This window comes from Phoenix dactylifera, chromosome 11, assembly GCF_051530095.1.
Source record: "Phoenix dactylifera cultivar Ajwa chromosome 11, Ajwa_hap1_PhDact_Kaust_v1.1, whole genome shotgun sequence".
NCBI classification, from domain to species: domain Eukaryota; kingdom Viridiplantae; phylum Streptophyta; class Magnoliopsida; order Arecales; family Arecaceae; genus Phoenix; species Phoenix dactylifera.
The window spans coordinates 15880913-15893652 of record NC_143200.1 but is presented as its reverse complement, the minus strand read 5'-3'; the positions used below and the strand labels follow the sequence as shown (position 1 = coordinate 15893652).

The 12740-nt window shown below is 37.2% G+C and overlaps 1 protein-coding gene across 1 annotated transcript; it reads right to left on the bottom strand.

The window, feature by feature from the left end:
• Window positions 1–8253: 8253 nt before the first annotated feature.
• LOC103719684 (polygalacturonase-like) lies at window positions 8254–10878 on the bottom strand. The gene is made up of 4 exons (XM_008809046.4): window positions 10405–10878; window positions 9862–10151; window positions 8663–8900; window positions 8254–8525 (listed from the first exon to the last, which is right to left on the bottom strand). Exons 1-4 carry the CDS (start codon window positions 10849–10851, stop codon window positions 8307–8309), a joined length of 1194 nt encoding a protein of 397 aa, XP_008807268.3. The 5' UTR covers window positions 10852–10878; the 3' UTR covers window positions 8254–8306.
• Between the last annotated feature and the right edge of the window lie 1862 nt (window positions 10879–12740).

Here is a 12740-nt window from a genome sequence, read left to right as displayed (position 1 = left end):
GATACATACTTATTCATCTAGCATATAGATATATACCTCTATTTTTAGAGATGGGTAAAAAATATATGTATGGTTATGGTAAAGAACTAAAGTGGGATTATGTTCCCTTTTTTGTTTCTTTTTTCTTTCTTGTTTGTTCATATTATGCTTTCTCTCACTCAAAAAAGAGTGTTAAGTTTTCATATATATATCAAAAAAAAAGTTTTTAAAAAACTTAAAAAAAGGATAGGGGGGGGTTAAAGGATAGGAATACACAGGATGCATTTCAGACACAGTACAAATAAAATTCAATCCCTTTTTATTTCGGAATTTCGCTTTTTCTTTTATATTTATTCTATTTCTTCACTCTTGCTTACGTTACTTTCCGAGGTCTGTCTAAGTGATATACACGGTACAAAGTTCATGGTGCAGAACTCTTTTGATTCATCTTTTTGTTTCTGCTCATACAAAATAGATATGATCTTTTCCAAATTCGGGAATAGCAATGAAGCCTTTTTTAGGCCTATCCATAATACGAATTAGAGTCCAGTTACTCTGTTTCATCTAGAACAGAACGTAAAAATATTCCTTGACTTGAATGAAATCTGGAGTTGTGTCATATAAGTGAACATTAGTTTCCTTATCATTCAATGAGCATCTTGTATTTCATAAAAATTTGGGGTAATATAGTCCTTACGTAAGGGCCAGCCTATCCAACTTTCAGGCATCAAGATACGTTTAAGGCGTGGATGATTATCATAGGAGATTCCCAACATATCATAAGATTCGCGTTCTTGAAAATCAGCACTTTTCCAAATCCAGAAAACGGACGAGATTCTAGGATTATTCTTTGGGACAAATACTTTTATACATACTTCTTCTGGTTTATCTACATCATATTGTATTCTCGTAAGATGATACACACTAGCTAAAAATCCGCCTGGTGCTACATCATAGGCACACTGGGAGCGTAAATAATTGTAACCATATACATATGAAATGACAGCAATGGAGTACCAATCCTCGGTTTTTATTTGTAAAGTCTCTATTCCTCGGCAATCGAAGCCCAAAGATCTATGAACTATATATATATATATATATATATAAATATATATATATTTATTTATATATATATATATAGGTGAACTAGGATCCAATCGAGTAGATCTCTTCTCAAATTTGATTAAATTTAGATTAGATAATGAGGTATAATATCAATGATTCGAGCTGTTGGATGTGATCAACTATCTCTAAATTACTTTTATACCAAAGAATATATGATTTAGAGAATCTTAATCTATACATCAAATGGTAAAAAAATATGCATTATTTTATATTATTTAAGCTGTACAATTTTGACCACTTGATATATTGTTGTTGGGATATCTTGCAAGAAAACTTGCATATTTAAATATGTAACCATTAGGCAATAACTTGTCTAATCACTGGATTCCAATACATGCAATAAATATAAAGCCCATAAAAAAAGGAAAGAAAAAAAGATGTGTAAGACATAAGAATGGAAAAAAAAAAATGTCAAACATACTGAAGACAGGTAACTTGTAATTTGATACAATAGAAAGTCTAATTATGTAATCTCCTGCAGTGGGAAAGCCAAATCAAGCTCTTCAAGTACTGCACTACATTGTGCACTAACAGCAGCAAGAGGTGCGAGTTTTATTCATTGCACAAAGAATCAATAGGTTACCAAAAAATTTTTGACAACATACAGCATACAAGATCGCTAAAGTGGAGATGGCCAACAGCACAAACATATAAATTTTGCCATCTTATATATATCCATATAATACATAGGTAATTTTGACCAGGCCACCAAAATTTTGCAACCCAGAAAAAAAAGGGTTAATTGACAATTATATAAGAAACTGCAGTTGTATTACCAACTACCTGCATTCTGCTTCATCTGCATTGGCATCATCGTTTTGACTGCCTAGCCTGACTATGTCTTCGACAAGAATTTTCCCTTCTATCAAAACAGAATTTTGAAGCAGAAAAAATGATAAATACACTGATAAAACTCAGAAGTTCAGAAATGGAAAACAAGTTAAATGGAACTGTGAAAAATTTGCAAAGATTCAGCTGTTAACCTCTCTCTGGAAAGGTTGCTGATGAGTTCTTGGATACTCGTCTTGCCTAAGGTGTCCTCTAAGTACATTGCTGCAGCTGCCATCTCTTCTGGTGTCACTTTCCCATCATGATCTCTACAACAGCAGCAACAGAGAATAATTAATAGAGTGAGAAATTTCAAAATAGGAAAAAGAAAACCATCAACTCCATTCCAAACATAGGAAAAGTAAAGGAATATCAACCTGCAAAATGGGAAAAAAGTGGATTTTTTCCAAATTTTTTTAGTAGATCCAAGTGGCATTTAATATTTACAACAAAGTGTTGATGATCAGCACTATGATAGCTAACCCAGCATTCATGTCTGTTTGCCCATCTCTTTTGTCCTAATGAACTTCTCTAAATCTTTGTTTCATCTTGCTGTTCGAGTTTGGATCTTGAAGTTATGCAGGACTTGTAAAAGGAAAGAAAGAAATCCTAGATAGATTGCAGGACAGGAGAATCTTGTGTTAGAAAAGACCATTTTCTTTTTTTTTTCCCTTTTTTTTTTGATGGAAGTGGAGAAAAGACCATTTTCAATTATTAAAAAAAATTTGACACCGACCCTTAATGACAAGTTCATTATGCATTTATGATGCAATATATACTGCCAGCCAATTTACATATGAAAAGTCCAAGTTAAATGAGAAAGAAGAAGCTCATGTATGAATAAAGCATGTTAGCAGAAAAGAACTTTTAAGTTGACAAGAATTTAGAAAGAGTTAGCAGATGGATGGAGATTTTTATCAAACCTTTCCATTAGATAAAAAAAGGAAAATCCAACTACCTCTCGTGAGTATTCAGAAAGATGGTTCATGGTTTAATATATAATGACAAGTTTGGAATTGCTTAAGGAATGCCTTCCTTGAAAAAAAAAAAGGATGATTGCTTCCGGAATGTGGGCAGCAAAAAAGTTAATTTATGTCTGTATTAAGATCCAGTAGCCTACATCAGTAAAAAAATAACCCACTAAAATTATTTTCTGAAGTAAGCAGTTTCGACACTACGGTTAATTACAATGCAAACAGGCCATGGAACTCTGCTAGCAATATATGAAATGCATGGAGATATTATTCATCTATTCAAAAAAAAAAAAAAAAAAACTTGAAGGCATTAACAGTAAGCTACAAAGAAGATTTCTGATGCCGTAACTGCAGTAAACTAAATCATTAAAAGATAAAGTATATACAAGATGATAACAAGATATGATACATACAATTCATAAGTTAGGTAAGAGTTAGATCAATTGGTCAATTAGTAGTAGGTGCAAAAAAAAAAAAAAAGATAAAACTTCAACAGCATTCAGAAAAAAAAAAGTTTATTAGTAGTAGCAATATGACTATGGTTCGGCAAATGATCAGGAGTTGAACATATTTAGGTTCCTCGACAGGTCTGAGGGATCACTGCAGCCAATTTTAGAATCTAGTCAATGAAACATGGATGTTGTAATACACTTTAAATTTGGTTTCTTCTGACATAAATTTTTATGTTTCCCTAGTTGAATGCATTAAAAGGACTACTATGATTATATCTAGTCATAGCATCTTATTATGATGTAAAAAGGGAGGTAGAAAGAAGCCACCCGGCTTTTATTGAAGATTAATCGTAGTTACAACAGAAATAAGGGACAGAGATGAGTTACATTGTCAAGAGAAGAAAGGAACATATACGAAAAAAAGAAGCAAAATGGTTCGAAACCAAGTGTCTGATAATCAGTGAAGGAAAGAACCTCATCCAGCCAATAAACAAGAGCATTTATTGTCTGGAAATTCCAAGCAATTTTACAAAGATTTTTTAAAAAAATCACCAGAATCTAGAATGGCCACAAGCTTCAAATTTTAAAAAAATTTGAGAAAGTCTTTGAAACAAGGAACAACCGATTTTCCACCACCAATTTTCGTACCATATATGATACCTTCTCTGTAGCATAATATAATACAATCTGCTGGAAGGCATAAAATGACGAATAGGAGCTGTAGTTGAAGGAGACAAAGTTGCAATCCTTCAATCATTGAAGAGGCTAATTGCGTTCCAGGACTGTATGACAATTGAAGAGTAAGCATGACATAATATGCTTCAATCATATTTGACGTCTAAGAAAATATCTGAGAGAAGATGTAGCTGACTGAAATCTCCATCACATGCAACCAATGGTAGAAACATACTGAAAAGAAAGAACAGGATCCTCTGCTATAGTAATCTGAAATGAGAGCATTTCCTGGCCAAAAAAAAATCCAACTGATATAGTTCAAACTGCATTAGTCATCCAGAAGCTTGGAGACAACATTCCGCATTTTGGACCAAATTCTTTCCAACTCCATCTGCGTAATAGGATCGCATAGCACCGCCCAATCATTGAAATTTCTTAGTCCCTCTGTACTAATCGGGGCAAGTAAAGATCTTTTATTTAGAAAAATTATAGAGTTCTGCTCCTTCCAATATGTCCAACATATAGCAACAATCAACATGAAAATGATAGGGTGAGCATATTTTGTAAAATGTTTCAACCTTCAATCAATGCATAAACTTTTAAAGTTTAGTTGAGGATGAAGCATCCTGAAAGACAAATAAATGATCTTCCATATAGTAGAAAAGAACTGACAGGTGCAGAAGAGATGATCAATAGTCTTATTTGTATCATGGCACAAAATACAACTGTCAAAATTTTTATCTAATTTTTTTCAAGATTAATTCTAATGTTAAGTTTCTTTTTCTAATGTAATAAAAAAAATATTTGATTTTAAGTAGCATAGGAAACATTTTCGATGAGTTAGCAAATCTATATTTTGATAGTTGATTATGGCCTATGCTACCAAAATGTAGACTTGAAAAGATATTGATTGATCTGGACAACTTTAATGGATCCTGCAGCAATTTAAAGGCCAAATGTGTTAGGATCTGTCACATGCCACTGAAAATTCAAAAATTTTCAGATACGTAGCGGAAAGACATGTGCATATCTCGTTTATTCGACTTAAGTTCGATAGTAGAGAAAACTCTTTCTCCACTGTATATTACTGCCCTGGCCAAGGTCTTAGAACTCAGTCTAATAAATCATATAGGATCACTCCTCTTCTATCAAGGTCGATAGATTCCATGTAAGTACATACCCTACTCCTACAGTGAACCTACTGCAGCCAATCTACACTACAAGGATCCATATGATTAGAAACCATGTATATGTGCAGTCAAACTACAATAACCTCACTGTAAATAGCCGAAGCACCGCAGGTCAAAGGACCAGTCATACTACTGCAACATCAAGCAAGTCACTGACGAGTGGATAGACATCCAAGTGGCTTCTTGTCTTGGTCACGCTCAGTACCCTTGTTCTCTAACAAGCACCTGCACTATCACTTAAGTGTTCCTACACTGTGGACTCGAGTCTCGTTCATCCATAAGGAAAGCGATCTATGCACTGATCGGATCGATCACCGTCCTCGTGATGATCCATTGATCAGGAGCATTTAGAAATTAATCACCAATGATACATGGCTCAAATTCTCAACTCTTGAGAATATGTATCATCATCTTATTAATTTCTTGGACGATTCATAGACACATAAACAATATGAATGAAAAGATGCCCATTTATTATAAAGTCAAGTACAAATTTATGTTCTAGAATTAATAATGTGTCCGCCAGATTGGCTTCTAGGACATACATCTAATAAAATGGTATGCAGAAAAGTGTCTTCCTAGCCATCTTGATAATTAATTGTTCATAAAAAGTCCTATCATAATGGGATTCTTAGATGAACCTTATCACAGTAAATTTCATTGGCTGCTCATATAAATTATATCATAAAAATGCCTTTGCATTTCACACATGAATGAATGGCAATGACTTCATACACATAAAGTTGACTGTGGATAATATGGTACAAGAGTTCATAATAAGGAAGCTTAAATGTGTCTATATAGAACAATTATCTGAGAAAATGTTGGCTTCACTGCAGAATTAGAATCCCAGCATTCCTCAATTAACCTGCATGGATTACTTATTGACATTCTTGATATATTGTAAGAATAAAAAAATGGATTGTGGATGGCGGCACATACATTTGTTTCACAAGCATGAACAACAAATTAGTTTGTGACAGTAAAGAAAAAAAAAATCCACATACGATAGAAGTGAAAAATATAATATTTTTTTTAAGAAAATAGATACAAATCAAACTATAAATACAAAAGTCATCACTTCTGCATAAGGTAGGTCTCGATTTCTGTATCAACTTTGTCTGTTATTACTTCATCCAATTTTTCCAGAATTACAAGATACGCTTAGTCAAATTTTTTTCCGAAAAGAAAATTTTTAATTTGATTGTCTCTTTTTGGAGCTCAAATGATGGAATTTGGGCTTGATTGTTAGTTACATTGTATTGCATCCTTCAAGAGATGACATCATATCATAGATCTCGAAAAGTTATTCATTTCTTTTTTTAAAAAAAACCATCTCAATCAAACATCATATGGTTAAGTTATGGTCTCCAAAAATTTTGGCCCATGATTCAGCTTTTTAATGTAGCAAATGTCACTTTTGGACACTGTCCAACCCTACCCATAGGCCATAGCGGCCAAAGTACTCCACAACAAGTTTGAAAATTCTTCTGAATCAATATAATATTGTAGGAAGCATCTTAGTTAAAATTCCAAGGCATAAAGGCATCTTATGAGTCCATAAATGGACTATCTGCTGTGTATTATAAGGTGATTTCGTATCAGGTGGGCTTCATTAACACCCACGGAACAACAGGAAAAAAAAAAGAAAGACAGAAGCGTATTTGCCAAGTTGCTTTCTGATTATTTCTAATCATCCTATTTTGGACGTGTGGCTAGCGAAGCCCAATGGAGCAGGTTGTGCCCTATGCAGGCTAAAACTCTAGATAAGGCCAGCCATTAAAGCTGAACCGAGAGGCCATCTACTGCTAAGACAATTAGAAAGATGCAGAGGGAAACCCCTAAGAAAGATTATTAGTTTATAAATGTCATATATGCTAGGCATATGCCACAAGTTAGTTTGTTGTTCAATCATGAGAGATAAAAAGTATGTGTGCGTATTATTATGATCTAAAGTATGCGTGTATGTCTGGAGACTAGATAAGAGATGGTCAAGTAGAAAAGAGTACCCACTAGTTGAAGATATTAACACCAATTAAAACACGCCATGACTCTAATACACGCTGGATTGAGAGCGGCCACTGGGCAAGCCCGATGTCTAAGCTGTATTTAAGCTAGCTAGTCACTTCGGGTCAACCCATGTGTTCTAATTTTCTGATAGTAGCTGTTTTCTGATGGCTACATTGATTTAGGTTGAGGCCCTTTTCAAATCTAAATTGGCTTGAAGGGCAATATTGTGGTTATTTGCCGCCATCTAGGATAGAACCTACTGGATGCCAACCAACTGGTCTGATAGTTGTCGGCAAGGGAACCCCTTATCGATTATAGAAAAAATTCTCGGAAGCTTCTCACAAAGGTCTTATATAAGTTACAAGGCTTCATACTGGGATGAGAAAGACATGATCATAAGAAAGGTGCACGAACAAACTCTGCATTACTAAAAGTAAATGGGCATTTATGATGTCTCCTACGCTAACTCTAAAACATGATGGATTACAAATTATAAATCAATGTACATAAATACAATTTACAGCAGTTGAAGTCAACCTCTATCATATTATCTAATAACTAATCAATGATTTGCACTGTTGCTTAGCCCACATATGACTTCTCTTTATTGGTTGATGTTTCTTGATTCATGTCTCGCCAAAACCTTAAAAGGGAGGCCCATCACCCTCTAGGAGGTGCATGGATTAATCCATTGGACTACGTTTTAAAAGTTTATTTTGTTAGCAATTATTTATGTTTTGAATTTAGGAAAAAAAAATTGTTTCAAGAGGCGAAATATGGGTTAAAGACGGGACACTTATCTAATGATCCTGTGCATGACACTACATTGGTAAGACCCACCCGGTCTTGAAGTTGGAGCCCCTTTGAGATGGAGCCCACACGAGAGTTGGGAGAGGGACGGGAGAACAGAACCTCAATGAAAGGATAAGTAAATTTCTGTGTGTAATAAGTACAATCCAAAAGCAAAGTACAAGAAACAATCGCAGTTGGGCGTCGGCTTGAACAAGCCAATGCACAGACTACCCAAACCTCAAGTATATTAATTCTAGACCAATAGCATAATATCGGTGGCATCAAAGACAACTTGGAGGGATGACAGAACCGGTGGCAATTCCATAAGCATGCTTGCATTTAGATTTTGCTTGTTCGTTTTGATAGGTGAGCTTAATGTTCTTCAATCTAATTCCATTGCATGGATTGCTTGGACTACAATCAAAATTCACAGCGTCTTTTGTTGCCGAGGTCCCTCGAATGTTTTTGTACTTCACATGACTGATTCCAACTCTCGAGTTCTAGGAAGGAAAAAATTAAAAATTAATTAGAAACAGATATATATGGGGGAAACAACTTTATATCAAGGAGGCCAATTAATACTGCCAAGTATTTTTTTTTTTAGAGTATAATACGAAAGTTAAAATTCGATACATACCTGGTCAGGGCAATTTTTGTTTCCCGGGCAATAGTTTTGATCAATGATGATAGGATTTTGGACATTTCGCATTAATGCATTAAAAAAGACAACTCCTTTTACATAGCCACGAACGTCTGTTGCCCAAGTCTTAATCCTAACCCCATTTTGAGTGCCCGCAAAGACGACAGATTTTACGGTGACGTTCTCCACGCCTTCCTCCTGAAGTCCCTGCCCCTCCTTGCCTAAGCTCCCAATGCTGATACAAAACAAATATATATCCAAAAATTAGGCCAGTCAAACCCATAGAGATCTCAATTTATTGAAGATGAAAATAATAAAAGAGTCTTGCTAAATTTATATCATGGAAAAGCCACCTACATGCAATGTATAACTACATGCACGTCTAGTCTGGAGCGTCCAACATGAGTTGGGTCCAGTCTTTGGCACCCTTCTCCTAAGTATTTATTCTTGGAAGAGATTCAAAATACAAATCCTAATGGCAGCATGTTATCGATACATTTAAAAAGTAAAATTTCAAAAGCATGTCGCATGTCCAACAACATCAAGAGGGTTTCAGTAAATGCCTAGTTTCTTTCACCTAGAAATAGGGCAGGACTGATGTTGTAAAAAAAGATTAATTATTCTTTCGTGCCAAAGATACAACCCAAACCTTCAGAAATGATAGGGTTTTATGCTTAATTTGGTTTATGGAAAACATAACAGGACGTCTTATGCTGCGTATCGGTCAATTTATCCACATGAATTCATATGTCTATAGTGCGGACTTTATGTCAATCAGACACATGACCCACTACGAGAGGGGGGGAAGGTGTGGCTGATGCGGCGTGTAGACCAATTTTTGCTGCAGTCATGCCTGTATGAGTCTAGATATCCTCTTACCCAAAATAATGTTTCTAAATGAACAAAAATAATGAAGATGAAATAAAAAGTTACAAGAATTTAGAGATGATGTCTTCTCAAAAACATAAAAAACTTACGGATTATCATTACACAAATGCCTGGCCCATATAGCTTTATGTCCAAACTCAAGATCCATGTTGACTCATTTGCACTTGAGTTTGGTCAGGTTCCATGCATGAACAAATATAGTTTCGGCCTTGTCATGATTTGATCAGTTTTCTAGCCGGCCCTTTTGGACCCGTTGTCCTAAGGCTTTTTAAAGGTTAATTGTTTGTTTCTCAAGATGTTCTACGTACCTGATGCCGTGCCCGGGTCCACAGAAGACACGCTCGATCCAAAGGTTGGAGGTGCCAGGACCAATGGAGATGCAGTCATCGCCGGTCTTGATGGTGGCCTGAACTATGCTGACGCCGGTGGACATCTGAACGTGGATGCCGTCGGTGTTCGGGCTGTTCCCCGCCGCAGTGATGTAAACACCTTGAACCCTCACTCCTTGGCAGCCGAGGATGACGATGTGGTACAGCTCGCTGTTGACCGACGCTAGGCCGTCGATCACAATGTTCTTCGAGTTGCTGAAGGTCAGCGACTGCATGCAAATCCAGAACAACGTAACACTTTCAGAATATATGCCTTAATCGACGTAAACGGTCATGATACCACTGATCCCATTACTAGCTACGTGCAACAAAATGACATGCTAGTCTTGTGTATTTATGCTTGCTTTCATGTTGGAAGCAGGCATGAATAGAATTTTTAGCAAGATATAAAGTTGTATGCTGAATTGGTGCAATGCAACTATTTGTTCTTCTGAGAGCTACGCTTTGAGCTTATATACTTACAGTTGCACCGGTTGGGCAGCTCCGGCCATCAAGTTTGCAGGTCCACAGATCTGCCCCTCTTCCGTCAAGTTCGCCGCCGCTGATCGTCACGCCCTCGACATCATCAAACACAATCCATTTCCCAGAGGCACCGAACTTGGTGTAGTTCGAAGGCGCGGCGATCGTGCCATGGATCGAAAACTTGATCGCAGTGTTCTTGCATGGGCCATTGAAGGTGGCCTGGCTAAGTAGGAAACTCCCGGCGGGCACGTGGAGGGTGGCCGGGGAAGATGAGCCACACGCCGCCGTCCAAGCTTTGAGGAATGCTTGCGCCGAGTCAGTCTTCCCGTCAGCTTTCGCCCCAAAATTTAGCACATCGTAGACTGCATTTGATCTTGGTAGGAAGCAGAGGAGAAAAAGTTTGAGCAGGAACAAGGTAATGAGCTTTGCCATTGGGCTACTGCTCATGTATATCTCTTAAGAAATGTCCAGAGAGATGTGGAATGTTATAGCAGTTTAAAGGGGTATTTAAAGGATTGGAATATTAGTGGGAAATTAACGACCTGCCCACCCAAAGGATGACTTGGTTTTAAACCTTTCTAGGTTAGGTGAAGGGTTTAATTCCTTTGGTGAAGACGCACCAAAATCTGAATATTTTTTGGTGGATTCAGACCGTTATCTGCGGCGGGGTAGGCCGTTAAAAAAGCCAACCAAGGAAACTATGAGGACTTTGATTATATTGCAACGTGGGCTTTGTTGGATTCGCACAGTTGTGTGCCCCCTTGGAAATTGTTGTGGAGAAACTGTTGTAACGTAAGACTCTAGCTTATTAGATAAGGGAGAGAGGACGCATGCATGCTTTGGCCATGTCGTTGTTGTGCCCTTAGATGCATCAGACTACAGGCACTTTTAATAAAAAGCACTTTTTAGATTTATTTTTTTTAGGCAAGGAAAAACAATATGTGATCGCTTCTTTGTTTAGCTAAACTTGCTTATATTAATTATAAATTAATGAGTAGTTAAATGACGATATTGGCACTATGTATATGTTTTAATCTATTTCAAAACTCAGATGTAGAAACAAGTACTATGACTACGTGATGCAGGACTATCGGTTAACATAGGATAGAAGGGAGGATAGAGAGGAAGAAAGAAAGAAAGAAAAAAAAAATATGGAAGAAAAGAAAAAGAAGAAGGTCGTAAGAAAAATAACTCAATATTCTGCAAGCTGCCTTCTTAATTATACTACAATAATTTGTATGGACAAACCCAAAATACTAATAAGAGTTTGAATAAAAATAAAATATTGTAGTCCAGATAAAATTTTAATTCTACTCTTACAAAATTCTAGTCCTGTGAGTTCACATAAAAACAAAACTCCTGAATTTTAATAAAATAAATTCGTACAAAATAGAAGTATGCCTAGATTTTTTATTGAACAGTCTTCTGTCACTATGTTAAATCAGCTGACAAGTGTTACGATTAGCAACCACCAAGTTATTAATTGCAAATCATTTAAATTAGTGTTAAGAGGAGACCTCCGTTAATAGACTACCTTCTGTGACTAATTAGAGGGAAAAGGTCATGTCTCACCCAAAAATAAAAAGGAATAGAGTATTATTGCTGGAAATTGGACCCGGGGGTGACCACTGGCCGAGAAGGAGGAGCTCTGATGCTTATGGTATGTCGGCGGACTGCGTTCTCCAGGGGACCTGCAAAAAGTCGGTGGCTGGGGCTTCCGGCGCCGGCCCTCCAATGCTTAAGTCAGAAGGGGGCTTAAATTGGAGAAGGAAATGAGTTGTATATCGGAGCCTAAAAGTCAGAATCCTCCTTTAAGAGGAAGATGTTCCCCTTTTATAGGAGAGGTACATGGTTACCTGTGATGTGACCGGGCGAATTAAATGAGTTACCGTCATGATTGAGCACGATCGTGTGAATTAATGCATTGCTGTGGAGGGCTAGACTGGAGCCAATAAGTTGTTATGGGTGACCGGATGTAGTTGAGTGAGTCAACTGGTTGCCATGGAGGGCCTGAGATTTTGAGTAGGCTGGAGGTCCGTGGAGATTGCGCGCATTTAATAATTGAAAGTCGTAGCAAAGCATGGTCCCCGGTTGATATGTCATGGCATGGCTGGCGACCGAAGCATGGTGCGGTGAGGGTGTTGCAGGGCATGGCCGCAGCATGTGGACGACGAGGTCGGTTTTTTGAGGTCGGCTCGGCGTTCTGAAATTGGGGATGTCGAGGTCGGGCGCCTCGAGGTCAGGCGCCTCAAGGTCAGGCGCCTTCAGGTCAGGCGCGCCGAGGTCGGGCGTCTTGAGGTCGGCTCGGCGTTCTGAAATCGAGGATGCCGAGGTCG

Excerpts from the sequence above, each read along its gene's own strand:
- LOC103719684 (XM_008809046.4), bottom strand. The coding sequence starts at position 10,851 with ATGAGCAGTAGCCCAATGGCAAAGCTCATTACCTTGTTCCTGCTCAAA. Across the intron at positions 10,152-10,404 it reads GCTGCCCAACCGGTGCAACT|TCGCTGACCTTCAGCAACTC; the intron begins GTAAGTATATAA and ends ATTTGCATGCAG. Across the intron at positions 8,526-8,662 it reads ACAAAAATTGCCCTGACCAG|AACTCGAGAGTTGGAATCAG; the intron begins GTATGTATCGAA and ends TTTCCTTCCTAG.